Below are 22,132 nucleotides of genomic sequence, written 5' to 3'. Positions count from 1 at the left end.
CCAAACTACAAGTTATCTCTTTATGTATAATGTGAAAGGATGTCATTGTCTGACAGAGTTCCATGGTTACTGTAAACCCTAAAATAGATCCAAATACTGCTTGTTTACAGAACATGCTGAATCGTAAACTATGATTACAAGCCACAGTGGTTATGTTCATGTAACCACCCAAATGAAACACACAATGGCTTAATATGATGCCCTGGTTTACTTAACTTCTTAAAATATAGTGTGTTGCTGACTTTCCTATAGTTGTTGTTTAAGTTATAGGGGTGGCTCTTAAATTTTATTGTATTAAACTTTATGGTATCGTGACTATAACAACAAAACAATAATAGACTATCCAAAGCAACTTGGTAACCCCAAGTGTTATAATCATATTACTGATATTATTAGATTCCCAATAGCTGTTGAAAGAATTAAATCTTCTCCAGCTGTGTGGGGTGTTTTTTTTGCATGCATTCCAGATGCCAATTCCTATCACCCCAGTCAGCTGTCTGGATATAAGGGAATTGGAACATTGCTAGGAACAGCGGGAGGGGAAGCTGCTGTTGAAAGCCAAGTAGCCTCTGATAGCATGGCAGCTGATGAGGCTGCACCTAAGAAACGGTGCACTTCCACGGACCACAAACTACTAGATATAAATGCCACATGGAGTGAGCAACCAGATTTTTGTCCTTGAAGACAATATTTTTTCCCGCCATGTTCCTGATTGGCAATTTAATAAGAATCTTCAAAGGTCAAGAAATGAAGGCGGGGGATGTTCTTGTAGACTATAGTCATCATGACCCAATGGCTTCAGTGACTTCATTGGATGAAATGGATCTTAGGACACTCCTTCTAATCTCGAGCAACAATCTGGAGAGGTTTTCTTGGAAAGCAAAAGAACTTTCTAAAGCAGCAACTGGATTCTTTTTGCAGCAGGCGGTTAGCAGGTGTGTCAATTTCAGGAGCTTCCAAGGCCAGAGACGGGCAGGGGGAGGAAGACGGGAAAAGAACTACCAAACAATGGAGGAAAATGTGGCTGAGGTGCCAAGGCAAAGGGGACAAGAGGCTTCTCCTGGGACACTAGACATCTTGTTCTCCACAGAGGTAGGGACTTGGTGTGTTGTGGCTCCGAGAAGGGTCTGCCTACTACTCCTGCCACCCTATGCCTTCATATTGGTGAAAGTAGCTGCCCAGCAAGAAGTAGATCAGAAGTGATTGTGAATGTGAGCATGTTATTTCTACCGGCAGCTTTCCAAAGTAGTGACCTCAATATCATGCTCTCTTTCTGGCTCCAAAGAAGTCCCCCTTTCTCCTCCCGATCAACTCTATAGCACAGGCACCTCCCCTGAGAATCAGAACTCCGGGGAAGCTGCACTCCCAGCCTTTCCATCTTTCAACTTCTGGCTATTGGCAACTGGGACACCACCCCTCTAATTTGCTCGTGACCTACACTTTAAGAATCCCTGGTTTATGGCATTGTATGAGTAAATGTCCCATCTGGTAGACTTTGCTATTAAATCTTTTTTCATAAATTATGCCTGTGACCATTCCAGGTAGGCTGCATTTTCTAAGATAAGGAAACCAGAAAGATTACATTTAACTGCTTGGAGATTCGTATTCATAACCATTTAAAGGCAGAAATAAAATCTATGAATGCACCAACCAGAAACGTCTACCTACAGCTGTGAAGAATGTCTGTGGACAAATGTTATGTACCAGTTCAGTACACAGAGTTAGTTTTCAGTTACTGATGATAACTGGGGCCAGAATTTCCATTGCTAAGTGACACGGTCATAAAATGCAATATTACCTGACTGCATCATTTAGCTACGACAATCCCAACACTTCCCATTGCTGTTATTAAGCAAGGATTGTGGGTTGTTAACTAAATCCCAGGCAGCTTACAAGAAGGCTAGCAGACAGACAGTGGTGGAAGAACAGTGGGGTCGGGAGTTGCTTCTGCCAGCTGAGGGAGGTTGCGAAGAAGAGTGACTTGTTACTTTCCCTGCCACGTTCCCCATTAAATAGCCAGCAAGGAAAGTCACAAATGGCAATCACATGATGCTGCAACCATCATAAGTGCCAGCTGGTTGCCAAACATCCAAATCACATTCATGTGACCATGGGGGTGCTGGGATGGTCAGAACTTTGAGGACTGGTTGTAAGTCTCCTTTTCTGGAGCTGTCATAAGTTTGAACAGTGACTAAATAAGTGGTAACCAAGAACTATCTATACACCCCGGAGACAATTGCTCCAAGTACCCACAGCAGCTGAGGCCTCCATGCGACACCACAGCTAATGTTATGGCCAGTTCGCAAAACCGCCGAATCCCACCCCTGGCTGACCCCTCCCACCCCGCCCCACCCAGGAGTCCCCACCCGGCCCATTCTGGATGTGAGGTAAGTGCAGAGCTTTCGTGGAGGCTCAGGAAGAGTGAAAAACCCAGAAGTTCCAGAAGGATGGAAACAGGCCTGGCGGAGGCCGTTTTTGCCCTCCCAGAGGCTTGAGGAAAGCCTCTGGAGCCCGGGGAGTGAGAAAATGCTCCCCTCCACCGTGGTGCAGGAGGCCGACTAGGCCACGCCCACCCAACAACCAGGCAGAGAACTCATTGCTGAAAGTTTTGAAGCCCACCTCTGGGTAGAGATGCAATTTTAGAGGCTTTGGTGCATGGCTGGAATGAATAAACAATTCCTCCTTATTGTGCAGTCAGGTAAGGCTGCAACTGAAAGGACCCTGTGGGAGAAAACAGTGTTTGTACCCTCCTCCTCATTTAATAGCTTGACCAGAATGGCCAATTACCTCACTCAAGATTATCCACACGGGAGAGTCAGTCTGGATGGAGAGTCGTATTGCTTCCAGAGGGCCAAAGGAAGGGTCCACTTCTCCTTCAGCGATGCCCTTTGAAAACGAGCCTGTGAGAAGACAGACAGCAGGACTTTAGCCAGATATGAACTCTCTATGAACCTGTTCCAGCATAAGTAGCCATTCTTCTATATCACTAGGCAGGTTTTGGCACTTCCATTTCAATCAGTCTTGGGCACAATTTTAATTATGAAGCCACCATCTTCCTCTTTGAAGAAGAACTATATCAATATCTGCAATGGCTGGAGTTGATGTTTCCTTTATTTTGTCATGATGGACTCTTAATACTATGTTCTCTTTTTAAAGAAAATCTAGATCTCAATCAATTGTAATCCAATGAAGAGATTGTTATTATTAATTACTGTGTTTGCACAGATGCCATAGTGTCATGGGTTAGTGTTAACAGAACACACAGCGCCCTGTGACATTCCTCAATAGGTATTGCATGTTGTTATGTTAACTCACAAGTCCTGAACATTATCAGCTATATATCGCAGTTTAGGCAAAAAGCTCCCCATTGGGCTGGATTACAGCATTCTTTCCATCGGACCCCTTCCTTTCCAATGACTGCCAAACAGGTGACAGTGGAGGTAAATTTGTAGATGTGCTGTACAACTGTGTCCTTTATAAATGCCAAAAGAGGAAATGTTACGTAAGACTTGAATTTCTAGTACACTATATCTCAAGAGAACCTTTGCAAATGACAGATTTCTAGAGGTAAAAAGAACCTGCAAACAAAACAGAAGTTAGTCTGACAACATTGTCTACTGTAATTCCCCCCCCTGCCCGCCCCCAAAAAGGCTGCAGGCAATAAAGACACAGCAAATGTTGTCTACTGCAACGTTTTCGATCAGACAAGTGCTAAGGGATGGGTGACTATGTTTACAAAGCCTTCCTAGTTGCCCAGAAGAGGGCACTGCTTAATCACTTGTCACCATGTTTCCTTTTGTTCCTCAAGGCCCTTTTGTAAAGGTATCTCTCTCTCTCTCTCTCTCTCTCTCTCCCTCTCTCTCTCACACACACACAAAGAGAAAATGGGGAGGTAAAAAGGAGTGTTAAAATGGCATCCTTTTAGATACATACTTTAACCAGCATCAGTTTGTGTTGTTACTGAGTGAGTGATGTTTGAGCAGAGTTTTATTGGGTAGGGTATGGAACATTAAACAATTAAGAGAGAACAAAAAGTGAAGAGAGTAAAGGTGATTAAAAATGGAAAGCTTGCATGTAAATGGATTGACAGTAATGAAGAAATGGGATAGACTGAAGATGGTAAAGAAGTTACAGGCTCACACAAGAAGACAAAGAACAGACTGGACCTGGCCTTGGACCCAATTGGGAGGCTGTACAAGCACACTGAAGTTCTTGGATTGCACTGAAATTGGCAACAGACTGATGGCCAATGTGGTGAAAAGACTCTTTACTCCTTAGGAGTAAGCCACAGCTCCTGGGTGTAAGTGCCTGCAGTGCTTGCTAAGCAAAAAGGCTGTTCCAACTAAAGGGCTATGTGGGGGTTGGAGAAGGAGATAGCAGATACAGGAGGATAGCAAAGAGAAGTCTGCAGAGGAAGTGCCTGTTGGAATTACTCCTAATAGGCCTGTATAAACAGACTCCCATGTTTTATGCTGCCTGGTCAGGACTTGGCTCATTTTCCAGGCACAGAATAGAGCTCGTTCCTCATATTGGAAGCCTTACTTAGAGGAAAGGAAGGCGTCAGAGACTTCCCAAGCAAGGAATTGCCTGCATGCCAAAACAACCAGACCCAGGAACTGTTTTTCCCTTGTGCCAGCGCTCTGCTGAACATCTAATTCTCACAGTACTGTTTTATGTCTAAGTATATTTAGACTTAGAATAAGTTTATTGTCACTGAATGTTCACTTATTGGCATACATTAAAATGAAATTTCATTGCATACAGCTCTCAAGGGGTCTCCACCTCCAATAAATACCACATAAACATGACAAAATAAATAAAGCATATACCCACATATATTACATGACACAGAGAAACAACACAGTCTAGTTCAGATGTATACATGTACATGGCAAGAGAACAAATCTTGTGAGTTTACCAGACGGATGGCATAGGCCATAGGGAACATGTTTCCCTATGTCATACGGTTATAATATTATTATCCTTGCCATCTGCTTTACCACCCTTTTATTGCTTTCATTATTATGATTATTATTATCACCCTGTTGCTTTGCATGTACACTGAGAGCTTTTGCACTCAGTGGATGCAAGGGAGTGGAGACAAATTCCTTGTGTGTCTAATCACCCTTACCAAATAAACTATTCTAAAATATGTGCACAGGTGAGGTTGGAATGTACATTGATACTGTTGGTGCAAGAGGAGGAGGAGAAGCCTCAAAATGCTGCTGCCAAACCTATTTACTTCCTGGGTTTTGATACTTTCTTTTGAGAATTTAATTTTGAGTTTCTGGATTGGACTACTGATGCTCCAATGAGTCTTTTTCTCTCTCTGATAAAACCCCTCAATCTAAGTGCTTACAGGTCTGGGTAGAAAAAACTATAGTAGGTTTTCTACATTTTTAGAGAATCCAGTCTTTGCTTTCTGTTAGTGGGCAGTTCCCCAGCTCTCTGTCTACAAGGGTCTCTGCCACAATCAGGAATGATAGATCCCCCCTGGGTTCCTTCTCTTATAGTATGCTATCAGCAAGGACTGCTCTTTTTTCTTTGGAACTGCATTATCTTCTGAAATTCATTTTGCTCCCTGTGATGTCTTGAATTTCAGCTGCTGCAATAGCCACATTGCTCAGGCTAGGGAATAAGGATGCACCTGATCTTACAAGACACCTCAGTGATGATCAAATGTCATGTTCTACAGGTCACTGGATTCAAGGGCCCCTATGCGAGCTTGGGCTGTAAAAGCAAGTGGGGTTGCTATACTGTTCATCCTGCTGCCCATTGGTGCCCCTTTCTGAACTCCTAGGTCTTATTACTTGGTTGGTGGTAGAGTATCACAGCTGTTGGTTCTGAAGGATTTCAATTGCCATGCAATGGAGTAAGGGTAATTTAAGGAGCATGCAGTAATTGATGACCCCTATGGCAACCAGATGCTTGTCTCAGGTGATTTCAAGCAATGCACACACAATGGTCATATTTAGATCTACGGTTTACTTTGGAACAGTTGGCATGTGATCTCAAAATGAAGGATATTGTGATTACTTGTCTATCATTGTCATAATATTTGTGAATGAGAGCGAGGCTTAGTATTACCTGTGACCTCCATAAGGATAGGGGATTGGTTAGGATAGTCCACCCCAAGTGTTTAATGTATCTTATTGGTTTTAAGCAGGTTGCTTGCTGACTTCTAGACTATGGCGCTTCTGAGGGTGCTGAATGAGACTGCATCTAAGCAGACTCTGTCTGTTGAATGCAGGGAGCACACTGATATATAGCAGAACTGATAGTTAATTGCCATGGCATAAATCCAAAGGTGAATAAAACTGAGCAGGCATATAACCCCAGGTTCATACCTGTATTGTGTTGATAAAATTGAGGTGTCATTATTTCCCTACATTTACTGCACTGTTAGAATGTTGTACAGCAGCTCTGTTGGTGTCCTTTTCCCTCTAAGGGAAGGACATGGATAAAAGTTGCCTGCAGGCTGTATGACGTGTCTGTATAACATTTTGCTGATTAATTTACCAAGTCTGGAGTTCAATGAGGTATCTAGAGTAGCATATTAAAGGTCATTTGGGATTCATTTGAGCTTCTGGTTTTTGACAAAAAGGGGGATAGGGCATGCTGTAATATAAGCTCAGCCTCTTGTGAATTGGATTCTTGCTCCACTTTTTGCAGCCAGGGTAAGAGACAGATTCATGAAGTGATGAATTGTTTTTTGGGAGTGGAGATGGTATTGACTAAAAGAAGCAGGGGTGCCTCCTGGAGAAACCATCTTTCAATCTAAGTATCTCAGACCTCCTTTGCCTGGTCTGCAATCTTCCCTTTTTAGAAAATGTTTTGGAGATGTTGATGTGATGCCTGTTAAAAAGGCTGCTAGATGAAGCCAATTAATCAATCTCTTCTGAACAAGATTCAGTTACGAGTATTGGATGGAAACTGCATCGATCATACCAATGCGTGATATTTATCAGGACCTAAATGAGGCAAATACAGTCTTCTTGGTCTTGTTCATCCTCTCAATCATGTTAATGGTCTGTTTCTGGACAACCTGGAAGAGATGCACTGTTTTACAGTGGATCTGATCCTTCCTCCTGGGAAGTTCCAGTTGGTATCACAATGGGATGAGTGGTTGAGCACTTAACTCCTCTTCTGTGGAGTGCCACAAGGTTTAGCTGTCTCATGCATGCTTTATGACTTATACATTAAAACATTGGGACAGATACAGAGGTGGTATTCAGCAGGTTCTGACCAGTTCTGGAAAACTGGTAGCGGAAATTTTGAGTAGTTCGGAGAACCAGCAAATGCCACCTCTGACTGGAGATTTTATAGTATCCTTCCCCTGCCACGCCCAACAAGCCACGCCCACAGAACCCGTAGTAAAAAAATTTGAATCCCACCACTGGGTCACAGATCATATGTTGATTTGGGCTGAAGAAGTATCAACATGTTGATGACACCCAACTATATCTACATCGCAGGCTGAATTAGAAGGGCTGATGAATCTTCACCAGGGATTTAGAGACTGTAAAAGATTGCACTGGAAGAACCAAGTTTAAATATTACAAAATTGGCTGTTGAAAAAACACTGGTCTCCTTTTCTTCCCCTAATGGCTAGTGGCTTCCCTTAAAGTTCATAATCTGGATGTTTTTCTGGACTCACAATTCCTCCTTGATCAGTAGGTGGACTGATGGTCAGGAGAAACCTAACCAAATTTGGCTGGTGTTCCAGTTGTGACCTTTCCTGGGGCAGGAAATGGTGAAGATACTCACGGGCTCATCATCCTGATGTACGATTACTGCAATATGCTTCACTTAGGTCTCTTTGCAACTACTTGTAAACTGCAGCTCGAGACGTGAGAGTTGGTCTACTATTATAACATTGATTTTGTACTTGCTGCATTGGCTGCCAAAAGATTTCAAAGAACAATAAAAAAACACTGGCTTTTACTTAAAAAGCTCCATGTGGCGTGTTCCCAGATACCTAGCAGATTGTTTCATTTGAATTGAATCTGCCCACTATCATTTGCTCACCAGGAAGTGACAGATGTGGGATCTCAGGATTAAGTTTTTGGGGGTTTGCACTGCCCCCACATTGGATATCTTTAGAAGGACTGTTAAAACTGAACTCTTTTCCTAAGACTTCTGGGGCCCATTTTTAACAGTTGTGGCACACTTTCTCTTTTCTTAATGTCTATGAGTTGTTGAGCTTGTTGTTAAAAAATGATTATTAGAAAATCTGCAGCAAGGTAGCTTATTATTAGATGGATAACTAAGTACATGTTTAGCAGTGTTGCAAGGGTTTATTGTTTGTCTGTTTTACTGTGAGGTACTCAGAATCATTAGATGGGGCAATATACTCAATACTGATAATGAATTCATTTTTTTCTCACTCTAAATGCCAGGGCAATTAATGACAAATGCTAATGAATTCAGAAGAAGCTTATCTTACCTCTTCCTGGCCATCACACTCTGTATTTGTGTCATATGAATAGCAATAAAACCATCTACAGTCGGCAGGGTATTGTTGGACTTGAACCAGCAATTTACCTATCTGTATGTAGCCATCAGACGTCCTGTGGTACTTGAATGCTGTTGCTCTTCCCTCCTGCAGAGCTTCCTTATCTGACTGGAGACTCTGTTCAGGGAAACAGACAATCTTTGCAAAAAGGCAGCTATAAGGATTTAGGAAGCCTGCTGTGTATACAGTGTGAAATGCCGTGACAATAAATCACCAGGCAATACTTATGGCTTTGGAGAAAGAGAGCATTATTCTAACAGTCAGTGTCAGAAGAACTTTTTATGCCTTTCAAGGACTCATAAAAGACGACTGAAGGATACAGAATAAGGATCAGACTTGAAAACCTTTTTTCTCTGTTATAGGCTATGCAATTTACGTTGAGAATAATGAAGCAGACTTGCTTTGAGGTTTGCAATGTAGTCTTGGGACATTAGAATTTAGATTCTGATTATACTTTGCAACCCCAGATAGATAACTGGCTACAAAATAATAATCTGCCTTATACTCCTAACAATCTATGATGCCTTCAACTTTCTAATCAGATAACCTATAGTCTTTGACTTAATGATCCCTTATTGACCATTTGAAGTCATGAGGTACCCCTCCCCCCCACCTGAAGTAGTTACGACCCAATTCTGAAGTTCCAATGGCTGGGCCCTCTCTAGCGTCATGTGATTGAATTTTGGGTGCATACAAACAGTCTGCATTTATGCCCATTTGCACCATTCTGCAGTCCCATGAACACAATGACACTTATTTCCAGATTTGGGCAAAAATACCCCATAGCAAACAACATGTTAATTTAACAATCTTGGATCTGCTTGATGCCCAAGGCGATTCAGAAACTTTTGAAGGAGAATAGTTTCAGAGTTCCATCGTGGAGCTATTTTGGTGAAAGTGCTGGCCTAGAAAGATCTGAATTCCAGGCCTCCCTCAGGCCTAAAAGCCATCGTTGGCTCAATCTCTCAGCCCAACCTACATTGCAGGATTGTCAATGTTGTGAGGAAAAAAGGAGGAGAAAGGAACATTGGGAATGTTTGCTGACTTGCGTTGATCAAAATACATAAAAAGGCAAGATAAAAATCTAATAATAATAATCAACAACACTATACTCAGCAAACTTACATCAAAGGGCAAGACTTCCACTGTCGTGTTGAATAATTTGTCTTCAGGGTGTTCAATGTTGCCACTACGGAAGAAAAACCTGTGCAACAGGAATCAACAATGATTGCAGAGCCCTCACAGTGGTAAAACATAAACTTCATCTCATCAATGACTTTGGCTAAACTCAATAATAACCATCTCTGTAAAGTATTTTTGAGAAAGAAAAGTACTATACAACATAAGCATTATATGATACCAACAGTTGCAGATCAACTATTTGTCCATTCTCACAAATTAAACACTGTACTGCATTTGAAAAGATCTATTAGCAGTAAGAAGCACAAATATCATGATGAAAGTGACTTTTTCAACAAAACTGAAACCGGAGAAACACATTACTTGAAATACGTTCTGAATATGGGAGCACATTGGGAAGAAAAGGGCCACAAAGGGAAGTTGTTCCCACTTTTTTAATTTATAGAGAGAAATTTAATTCAGAGAAACTTAAACAAATGGATTTCTAAAAATAACGTTAATATTATTCCTATAGTTCCTGAAGATATAGTTTAAGCTGCAGACAAAGATAGCAGAGAAAGAAGCAATGCACACCAGACACAAGAATTGAGGAGAGATGCTGTAAACATAATGGAATTAGGCCAAGACAGGGGAAAAGAAGAGGAAAGATATATATTGCTGCAAATGATAGTCAATACCATTGTAGTGAAAATTCTTTGAAAGAAATGTTTTTGCAAATGCAGGAGCATGCACAAAGCACTTCTCTTTGAATCAATAGGGAAGCTCCAATTTCCTCCAAGCTCATAGAGCTGCTTTCCATCTGCTTGCAGCTGTCGCTATAAGTGCACAATTCTTTTGAAGAATTTGCATATGATTATAGTATTGCAGGCTAACTTTGCCCACAGCCAAGTTTGATCCTGACCAGCTCAATGTTGACTCAGCCTTGCATCCTTCCAAGGTCGGTAAAATGAGAGCCCAGATTGTTATGCTGACTCTGTAAACCACTTAGAGAGGGTTATAAAACACTGCGAAGTGGTATGTAAGTCTAAGTAATATTGCTATCAACATCATAATCAGCATCAGGATCAACATCAAATCATCCAATCCACTGAAGGTTCAATGCCTTTTCATTGAAGGCTATGGACCATACTGTACACACTGGACCAATACTGTTTGGTAGATAGATGTTTTGTGATTTCCCAGTCTAGGGATGAGAGAGAGCAACTTGCCCAAAATCTCCCAGCCAAATTCTGAGCCTATGAGAGGACAAGAACAGAGTCTGTCTGCTTCTCCTCTAGTACCGTAATCCAAATCACCAGACAGGCTCTCAGTCCTTATACAAAAAATACAAGATGCTAAGATTGAACTTAAGCAAAAGGAAAATCTCAATCATTTAATGTCTGGCAAAATAAATATCTTTTTCAAAGAATATCTGTCCTTTTAAAAATGTGCCCTAGTAATTTTTTTTATCTGCGTGAATCTGCACCCTACCAGCGTCAACATTTTCAGGACAACACTTTTAAGATATCTGCAGAAAAAAACCCAGGAAATATATCTGTATGGAATGAAGCAACAATAACTGTACCCCATTATTCTTTCAGAGAAAGCCAATTTGTGTAACAAAATTAAAGAATCCTAATACAAGAAAAATTAATGAAGGCAATAATTTTATAACCTAAGAAGTCCAAAAGGGTAGAACAAAGGAATGCTTCTACACCAGGTATGTCAAACTCACGTTGTCACGGTGTCGTCACATGACACATCGGGACTTTTCCCCCCTCCGCTAAATCGGGCATGGGCATGGCCAGTGCATGACGCATCCGGCCTGCAGGCCGGGAGTTTGACAGTTCTGCTCTACACAAATGGAGGACTTAATAATAATTCTGCGACTTTGCTTCCTCGTTTCCTGAAAGGTTCTTGCTTCCCTGAATCCTGCATAGATCATAGGAATGGATCCTAGTAATAAGGGTGATGGATATTTCTAATTCTCCACTTTTATTGAATTGGTTGTCTATGGCCCAGAAGCCTTGTTTAGAATGGTTCATTCCTTTTTGTCACTCCCTTCCCCCAATTAAAAAAAAATCAATTTCTGTGCATATGCTTCAGTGAGAATTTCGGGCAACATTTTGGCAGTAAGGTTGCTCAAATTCATTTAAGTCATTATTCTGTAGGATCTATGGAGGTTATAGAAGTAAAGTCTTGTGACATGGCCTGGCAGGCATTGGTACCATCTTACTTGAAGGAGGAACTAATGCATCCATTATACAGAAACTCTTCCTTCAGCTGGCTGTGTAATACAACCACCATACAGTTTCCAAACTTCCTACTAATTACTTCAATGAGGGTGTGTTGCACAACTCATCTTTCTTTTTTTGGATGGGGAGAAACAAGTTGAAACTGAAGCCCAGTGAATTTTCCCAGATATCATCTGTATTTTACTCCAGTGATAACTCTGGTTCAGGTAGCATTCACCCTGAAGTAGCAGGTATATGATTTGGGGATTCCCTTAGAATCACAGCTGCTCTTTGATAGAGAGGTGGAATCTTTACCCAGCTTTAGTTGATGTACCCTTCCTGGAGAAGGTGACCCAGGCCCTTGCCCTCTCCTGGAAAGATTGGTCTCTAAAGATTATTTAACAATCACCATTGATACAAAATACCAGCCCATGTGTTACTCATAACATCTGTGTTGCAGGCACTAAATTCCTTGTGAATAGCCTTATGATACCATTCAAACTGCTGGTGTTAATTTACAAAGCCTACATTACTTGGTATTCAAATACCTGCTTGACCATCTACCTCAAAGAGCTCCTAACCACCCAGTGTGCTTATCCTAGGGGACCTAACTGTAAGTCCTTGCTCATGGGAGATTCCGTGAGAAATCTGTGCTTTTCTGTGACAACACCACCCTTCAAAACAGAGATTCTCTCCAGAGATTTGGATAGTCCCTTTGCTTCTAGGTTTCAGCAGGCTTTGAAAGCAAAACTATTTAGAAGAACATCTGAGGGCTGGCACTGAGTCTTTGGATACTATTCATATTTGCTGTAATGTTATTATTAATATTTAATGTTATTGGTTGATTTAGCGTGTTCCTCTCTGAGTTATTGTTATGTGCCCTGATTTTAATTGTGCAATGCCACGAATCTTTGGGAAATATAATAAATAAATAAACATTATTTGCTTTCTGAAGCCACAATTGTAATCTATAGTTTAGACAAGTTTCCCTAGGGATGGTACTGCTCAGCATAGTTGCCAGTAAGGCCCCATCTGTTATGAGTACTTGCCAAAATTCAGACTGAAGAATTGAAGATAAATTTAATGTTGAATAAGGCACATAGGAAAGGAAAAAGTATTCATGAAGTCCTTCAACAAGGTGAAGGACAAGAAAGGCTTCGTTGTGTTTTGGCTGTACCAAAAACAAATGTATCTTCTTAGACAACAGTACACACTTGCATTTTGGGTGAATTTTGGGGAGAAGAATATAAGGAAAAAATTTCTTGCAACATCTGAACCCTTCCTCCTATTACAGGTCTATGTCTGCCCAGAGGCTCCTGATCATGTTGGGTTAAGATTGTAGAACTTTACATACAGTTATTTTTGGATATCAAGAGCCAGACTCATTTAATGCTAAACTAGTCTCTCTCATTATATCTCATTGTTATATCTTCCAGAAGCTTTAGGGCAGTTTTATCCATCCTGGGAATCTCCAGATGTGTTGGACTGCAACCTTCACTAACTCCAAAGCTTGTGTTAGAGACCGTAGGAACAGCATTTCACCATGACTTGGGAGCTTAAGACTATACTAGTTGCTTTTCTGTACATTTTAAGCAGTATCAGTATGTGGAAAATAACTTGTGTCAGATATAATCTAATTATGAGAAAATATATGCAAGATAAAAAAAAAATCTAATCAAGGCTCCTTAGTTTCAAGTAGCAATTACTGCTTTTAGATAAAAGAAACAAATATGTCAAGCAGGAAGCTTGGAGGATGGAAAGCCAATGTGATATGGGCACCACCAACAAGCCAGATGTAGAGCTTCTGTAGTAACTTTGAGCAAGCCAACAATTTTATCATGTACCTTAAGATTGTTCTGTCTTAGGTAGTGCAGAAAGACTCAAAAGAAAAAGACAAGAGTTGGAGCATGCTGGGAAGAAACGGAATGACATGCAATCTGCTTTTCAGTTGAATTATCTTTCAGCAGAACAAGGGACTTTCAACCACAAGCTAAACTTCCCCCTTTCTTGCTTCCCAAAGCCTTGAAGCTTACCGTTCAATACGGAGCGGCTTAAAGAAGCGAAAGCGTATAAAGTCACCCGCTGTGGGAGTAAATGCCCAGAAGAAGTCTTCTCTCAGGTAGGCTTTTTCCAAGGAGAAGTGCTGGTAGGTCTTCAGGCTTGTGCTCACTTCTGCAGGAGGGTTCATGTGCTCTTTCCGAAGAGACTGCTTTCCAAAATCTTTGTCCTCAACATACAAGATAAAAGGAAAACTGAAATGATTTCCTTGAGGAACATACCCTTTTTATATTACACATCTGTGGAAAATATGATTAAGACATACTACAAAAACCCTTATGCAGAAACAAGTCCTACTGACCCGCTACTGCTTTAAATACTGTGAAAACATTACAGCGGAATGAGTTTTTGCAGTGGTTAGGTCAAATGCAGTTACATCATAGCAACAGTATGTGTTCTGTCGCGGGAAAAGATCAGACTTGAGACCGGAGTTGAATTCAGCTCTTTATTAGCTCTCAGTAACTTCAACTGAACCGGAGCCGCGGCAGCCTCTTTTATAGCGGCTGCTCGCGGCTCACGGCCAATGACATCTTTTTAAACCTCCCGCCGTCAGGCGGACCAATCGCAACTGTTGTTAAACAACCAATCGATAGGCGGCTGTGGTAGTCCAATCAGAATGCAGTATTACGAGTATGCAAATGTCTATATACAACAGTATGTTTGCACAATTTAAGGCTTTGGCTGGTTTAATCAGCATCTTCAGATTCTTCTTCCTCTGCTGTTTCCAGCCAGGTCAACCACTGGTTTACCTGGAACAAAGCTTTGCCTTTCCCTGGAAACTCTTGAGTAATATCTTCTACTTGATGCTCTAAAAGGATTTTAAGGGACAGATTTAACTTTTTTTTTTTTCAACCCAAATCTTTATGACTTTATTCGGTATATTAATTGTTTCTTTTGACAAAATCATTATCCAGCCTGCTGGTCAGGTACAAAGCCTTTACTTTGTCTTTTAGTTTTCTTCCTCCTTTGCTCTGCATGGCCAATCTATCACAAACTCATGTCTTTCTCTCTGCATATCACGACTGACACATATCCCTGCACAAAGGGTGAATTTCCGCCATCTTCGGTCTCATGAGGGCTATTCCTTTTTTCCTTTTGAGCTATCATGGTCACAATCTTGAAAAAAGGCACCAACAAGGCAGCTTGAAAATGCTTTTGATATAACATGGATGTGGGTCTGTAGAAATCCTAAACATTAACAAATGAAAGAATGTTGAAGTGTTCCTTTTCTCACAGCACTAAGTTACCACTAGTAAATGAGAAGGGGGAATTTCAGTGTATATTTACTGTTATATTTTCTTTTAATTCTGATCATGTGAACTAAATTTTAGGAACAAATATATAAATTGAACTAAAATAACTATCCCTTCATTAATTAAATCATTATACAATATAAAAGGAAGAAGCAGCACTCACGGAACTTCCCAAATTCAAGTATACGTAAGATGTATAAGCCCAATACAGGGAGTTTTCAACTTACGACCACAAGTCATAAGGGAGTTCAGAACGTCAGTTGTAAGTCACTGCAGTCATAAGTTGAGGATGTGATCAATTTGATTTTACATCTGATTTATTATGGTCATAAAGCAAGTCATTATGTTTTTTAAGCAAACCCAATATCCCAAATGGGCATTTTTTGCCAGAAACCAGCAAAAAAACCTAATAAATCATGGTCACATGACCATGGGCCACTGCAAGTGGTCATAAATGCGAGCTGATTTCCAAGCACCCCAAACACAATTATGTATGTGGGGGGGGCATGGAGTATGGCAGAGATAGCAACTCTAACTTAAGTAGCTTTTTTGAAGTCTGTTGTAACTTCAAATGGTCATTAAATTTGTTGTAAGTTGAGGGCTATTTGTATATTAGAACCCTTCATCCTCTCTCCTTTACTTTCAGACTTGATACTGTAGTGTTAAGGCTTTGACAAATGGCAAAATACATAATTAATTTATCCTAGCCCCTCTCTCTTTTCATCAAAGTGGATAAGCTCCAATTCCCTTGCCTCTTGACCTGATGCCTCTTTTTTCTTTCTGAACCATTTACAATTTGCACTATATTCTATCATTGAAGCATCTACTTTCTCTTTGCAGAATAGCACAGGTGGCCTTTACTCCTCAGGGAATAGACCTGTTATCAGGCAGCACCTGTTTTTCCAAAACAGCTTCACATATTCAAAACCCATTGCATTTTACACACAAATCTGTTAAGCTACATAAATTGTGTATGCACATGAATACACATACCCCTTATACAGATTCACAAGTAAATTTTATTTATTATTAAATACACTTATATGGCCACCCAACCTCACAATAGGTGACAGCAGGAGCACTAAGCTACATCAGGAATTTCCTGTCCTCCAGGAAGTTATTTTTACTTTCAAAACATTTTTCTCCCCCCATCTGTCTTGAAATTGGCTCCATTCCTTGACATCCAGGATGTGTAGCATTACAAGATCCTTCACTGGAATCCAGATTTAGTAAAATTTAAGCTCAAAGAAAAAAAAAATACTGCAAGTCTGCTAGTTTGAAGCACAATTGGTTCAGCCAGACTTCATGCATTCTACAATCTTCTTTTACTCCACCCGAGCCACTTTCAGCAATGCAGGGAATAAAAGCAATAACTTTTTAGGTATTTCTCACTTAACAATTTCATTTAGTTAGAATTGGGATTGGCAACTTGACTGTTATGAAAAGTGGCTGTTAAGTGAAACTAATTGTACTTCAACATTCCTTTGCTTCACACACCTGCAAAGGTCATAAGAGGGAAGATTGATTGTAAAGTTGCTTTTTCATTTACTATCATTTCCAAATGGTTGCTACATGAGGCAATCGTTAAATGAGGACTACGTATACTGCTTGAATACTTAAATAGTTAACATAAAGCAGGGGTGTCAAACTCATGGCCCGTGGACCGGATGCGTCACACACTGACCATGCCCTTTTCCGGTTTAGCAAAGGGGAAAGAAGTCCCGATACATCATGTGACGACACTATGACGACACGAGTTTGACACCCCTGACATAAAGCAACAAACATTTTTTTCTGCCACTTGCATCTCTCTTATCTCTCCTTCTCCCCTCCCTCATTTCCATAACTGTGACAGTCTCTACTCACTTTTAACTTTTGTATTTTACCAGCCAGAGAGGAATGGGTTCCTACATGTTGGAAGAGTGAAGGCTTGAAGCGGATTCTTAGGTTTGCCTTCTGTCTATCACAATGTTTCTGGGGAGAAAAACAGCACAGCAGGATGAAACATTTAATCTTTCAGTTTTGAAGAACAAAGCACAGAATGGAAAATAGTTTATTACTTTCACTTAGGTTCATCTTGTCCTCTCCCCATTTTGCATTCCGAGCCCACAGGTTCATGACAATACTAAACTGGTTTGTCCTCCTCCACTCCAAGTATAGTGAAATGTTATGAACACAAATATATTGCCCCAAAAATGAGTATCTTAGAAAATGCCTTGCTAAATTCAAATGTTAGGTCTATCTTTATTTAGGGACCCAGATGGTGTGATTGTTCCAAACAAACCTTAACTATTCCTCTCACCTGCCTTCTAAATTAATAGCTATTTTTAACAGCTGTATGGACTGAAGTCAATTGACCAATTTGAATTGCAATTAAAAATGAAAATTCCACAGAAATCCTTTCTTAAATGCTACCATAAAATTAAGATATTTTAATACTAGAATATTATTTTAGTGTTAAAAGGCACTTAAATACATGCACAGTTTTTCAGTTCAAATAGATTTCTATAAAGCTCTTAAGCTGCTGATTCACTTCTGATTTCTTATATGGATATTAAAGGAGAATTTATTGTTAATTTTCAAGGAAAATATTGTCAGGGTTGTTTGAAGATGGATAATAGAAACAGAAAAATCTTTGACATCTGTAACCATTTAGCTGGTATAGAGTCTCAAAAATCTGTTATTAATTTTTGGGATTATTAAGTAGCAGTTTTAAAAGGTTAACTATATTTCCTCCTGTTTTCTTGCTTATTTTAAAAACAATTCTTTGACATATTCTCCATTTGCCTCGTTCAAGAGATCCAAACTTCCTTATGACTGATTAGATATAAACTTTTCTACACCTTTTCCTTTTTAGTTACCTAATTTCCATACACACACATATATAAAGACATACATAAATATACAATGCACTCTAATTGACGTATCCTGTTAATTTCAATTGTTAACTTTTTTCTAGCAGAAGTTTAATCCATAAATATAAAGAATTACACTGTTAACACTAATTTTTCTCAAAATCAATCTATCAGATCTGTCTTTTGCAGGTCAAATTGAAAATATATTAGGATTTACTTTCCCAACCTGAGACTCTCTAAGTATGCTAGGAATAAAGCTGTAGAAATTTTCCAGCCTGAATTACTGGCTGGAACTACTAAAACCTGTTAGGAAAAAATCCAAGGGATATTCCATCTTTAACCTTTGATGGGGTCACATTCAAGAGTGATACACAATCTGGGGTTATTTCTGGATTCACAGTTCCTCCTCAAGATCAAGTAAAAGCTGTGTTCATGAAACTGTGAACCCTTTGCCCAGCTGCATCTGGTGCACCAGTTGTGCTCTTTTCTAGATTGGGAGGCCCTTCATTCAAGTCCTAGTCACTTCATAGCTCAACTATTACAATGTGCTCTATACAGGGCTGCCTTTGAAGACCACTGTGAACCCTCTAATGTCCAGAATGCAATGGCATGGGTAGTGGTGGGCATGACGTGGTATGCCCATGTGACACCTCTGTTGCAAATTGAATTGCTTGTCAGTCTGCTTCCATGTGTGCTGATTGTGACCTATAAAGCACTTAATGGCACAGGGCCTGCTTGTTTGGTGGACAGCTTATCTCCTGTGGTGTCAGTCAGACTAATTCAATCCAACACAGTTGGCGTGCTCTGGATCCTTTCAAATAAGCAATGTAATCAATTAGGCCCTTGAAAATGTACTTCTCTGCCTCAGCACCTGCCATGTTTAGTGACATTCCTTCAGTTATTTGGGTGGCATTCTGAAAAGACCTGGCTGTTCTCCCATGCCTTAGGTTAGGGTGCCTGTAGCCCTTGCTGAATTGTGGCTGGCTGGGTTACCCAGATCTAACATTGGTTGTTCTTGTTTGTTTCTTTTATTGTTTTCCATAATTATTTATTATATTTTTATTCAATTGGTTTTACTGTGAACTGTCTAGGTTTGGTTTATAGATGAGTGGTGCCAGAATTATTCAGTTTCAAGTTAAAATAAGTTCTTTTTGTTTTTGAATTTTACCTCACTTACCAAGGGTCTGAACATTTCATTAAAATATGCTAATAGGATTATTTTCAAAAATGGAAGACCAACTCTTATATTTGTGGGGGAAGGGAAGAATGTTGCTTCTTCATCCAGAAATACTGATATAATCTGAAATGATCAAATCATAAATCAATGTATATTACTGCTGGCTATTTCTGTGTTCAGACTCACTGCAATTACATGAAAATGTAGTCTTGACCAACTATTTTCACTCTTCACTTTCCTTCATTTCCTACCTAACCTAATAAATAACACTTGAGAAAAAAAAACGTGTATATACTATTTTTTCAAAAAGTCTAAACTGGCTTACTAAAGGTATTGCCTTGGGTTGGATTATGGGATCCATAAAGGGTGTTAATGTTTTGTTGTAATTCCATGATATGAAATCTTGTTTATAGCTGGCTGCAAGAAAGAGTGACATGCTTTTTTAGTAGTCAGAAATGAATCTTTCAGGCTTGGAGACAGGGAAACCTATTCAATATAAATGGAAACAAGACTATTCTGTCCTGGACAGAATTCACCTTTTGAATAAGCTTGTTAACCCACTAAAATCTAGTGGGTGAGTTAATCGGTATTAACTGTTAATCTAGTTAATCAGCATTAACTGTACCTTGGTTCAAAAGAACAAGATTTAGAAAAGCAGCCCTCCCATGCCTGTACAACCTGCAGTAGTTGGGATTGCAAAATCATTTCTTGCAGCTCTGTTCCGTATAAATCTCCTAATCTAACTCTCATTACTTTAGAAAATTAAAAATCAGACTTTGTTCATAAGAGCATTCTTGACTATTGCAAGCAAGTAGCTTTTGCTTTCTTGGGGATAAGTGGGACACTGCATAAACAGCAGATCTATTTTCCCCCTAGTGTTTTGTTGCTATCCTTGTTACTTGTGCAATAATGAAAGGAGTAATGACAGCAAGCAAGGGTTGGTAAACTGTAATGTTATTTTTCATACAAAAGGAACAATGGAGTTCCACAGAAGGCAAAGCACTTATCCCAAAGCTTCAGGTCAGGCGTATTTTCCATTTGGGAAATAAATCCTACAAATTACTGATTTGATGATGTTAACAGCAGGGATTTACAAGAGAAAAATCTGAAGACAGAAGTCTGGTGTGAGAACTTAGTCATATAACCATAAGAAGAAGCAGAAATCTATGTTGGAACTAGATTATATATTTAAAGAGACAATGATTTATACATTCTTGGAAGCCCTTGGAAAGTGTCATAAAGGAAAATAACTGGGTAGAAAAAAAATATGAGCTTGGATACAACACGACACTGAAATACTATCTATATTCAAGGCTTTCTAACCGAGAAAAAGCATGTAGCAACAACTCATCTCTGGCACTTAGCAAAACACAAGGCTTTTAGTCATTAGGGAGGGAACTGAAAATAGAACTGCCGATATAATGTCCTCATACAAATAAATAGCAAGATCATACATGTTTATAATTCTACTCATTATACCTAAAAAGATTAAGGAAAGGTTATTTAGTGAAAAAATACGTTGTAGAAAAAAAAAGATAAAAAGTATGGAAAATTATTACAAGAAAGGGAAAAAAAGAGACAAAATGGGCGACCAAAATTATTCTTGGGTTGAAGCAGCTCCTCCCACTCCACAAGGAAATATTACAGTAACTGAGCTCTTCAGCCTGGAAGAAAGGCAGATAATTGAAGAGACATCCAAGGTATAAAATTATAAGTGACACAGATAACACGGACAGAATTTTCTCCCTCTTTCCAGTATTATACTCAAAATCATCCCTTGGAACCATCCATAACAGGCCACAAGGACTTCAAAATGCTGTTGCATGTGTCATTATGTTGTTGTGCAAATGATGCAATTACATAATGACATCTGCTGCTATCCTATGAACAGCCATAACTGAAATTAAATTCAGGATCAAAAGAAACAGATACTTCTTTCACACAGCACATTTTTAAATCATGGAATTTATCTTTGTAACATTGGACAATCTGGTTCATTTTAGAATGAGGCCAGGCAAGTTTGTATGAAGGAATATTGAATATCGATAGCTGCCTGCTAACTCTTGAATCATAGACAGTATGCTTAGCATAATGGTGTAGGAAACCACAGTGGAAGGAGATTATTTTCCCTCAGTTCAGGCTTAGGAACATCCCAGGTGCAATAATGTAATCCAGAATGCTAAACTATTTAGGCCTTTGGGCTGATATAGCAAATTTGGATCTTATCTTAAAATTAATCCAATTCTTGTATTAAATTCCAAGCGTAACTAAATTAAAAGAATGTATGCATTTTGTTCTGTAGGAAATGCCAGGTTCTACATCTGGGCACAGGTGATCTGTAACTCTTGAAAAATTGAAGGACAGCATTTAGAGAAATAACACAAGCATATATTAGTGATCACCCCTATCTTGGTGACCTCAAAATTTTGCATTGCCTGCGAGGTCACCAAGATAGACTATGCTGAATGAGGATTAATTCAAGTCTTGTTTTCCAAAGTATACTGTACATGTATTGTCCAACTTCTGTGTATTAGCCTCTAGAATTAGCAATGTCCTTTTAAAATCTGTAATAGTCAATATAATTTTTGATCACTTCCACTGTTCATTTGCCTTCATCCTATTCAATATTCTTTCAATGTCAACAAAATAGTAGCTAATTTATGGACAATTCAGGCAAAGGAAAAAGCCTTCTTATGGTAAAGATTGCTTTAAATGGAATATAATTATATAGGGGGAAGCAGCAAATATATCATTTTTTCCAAGAAAATATATATTTGCTATTGTAATAGGGTAAATAGTATAAGATAAATGCACTGAGGTCCTAGGAGTTGATTCTTTCATTTATAAAGCAAAGCCCAAGTCCCTGTCTTTATTGTCTCATAGCCATATTTATTTTTCCCAGGACTTTTAATAATTGAAAT

At 39.4% G+C, this 22,132-nt stretch overlaps 1 protein-coding gene across 1 annotated transcript in view; it reads right to left on the bottom strand.

The window, feature by feature from the left end:
- The window catches only part of MGAT4B (alpha-1,3-mannosyl-glycoprotein 4-beta-N-acetylglucosaminyltransferase B), a 115,837-nt gene that overhangs the window by 1,468 nt on the left and 92,237 nt on the right, over positions 1-22,132 (bottom strand). The window contains exons 10-14 of the mRNA XM_026686389.2: positions 17,046-17,153; positions 13,902-14,095; positions 9,641-9,719; positions 8,545-8,632; positions 2,788-2,900 (exon numbers count right to left, since the gene is read on the bottom strand). Coding sequence (XP_026542174.2) covers positions 2,788-2,900; positions 8,545-8,632; positions 9,641-9,719; positions 13,902-14,095; positions 17,046-17,153 — 582 coding nt within the window. The remainder of the gene's footprint in view (positions 1-2,787; positions 2,901-8,544; positions 8,633-9,640; positions 9,720-13,901; positions 14,096-17,045; positions 17,154-22,132) is intronic.

The sequence above is a fragment of the Notechis scutatus genome, chromosome 2, assembly GCF_049901735.1.
Source record: "Notechis scutatus isolate UNSWTSFEM ecotype Mainland chromosome 2, rNotScu1.2, whole genome shotgun sequence".
Taxonomy (NCBI): Eukaryota; Metazoa; Chordata; class Lepidosauria; order Squamata; family Elapidae; genus Notechis; species Notechis scutatus.
Note: the sequence above shows the minus strand (reverse complement) of the source record. Positions and strands in the feature narration are given on the sequence as shown.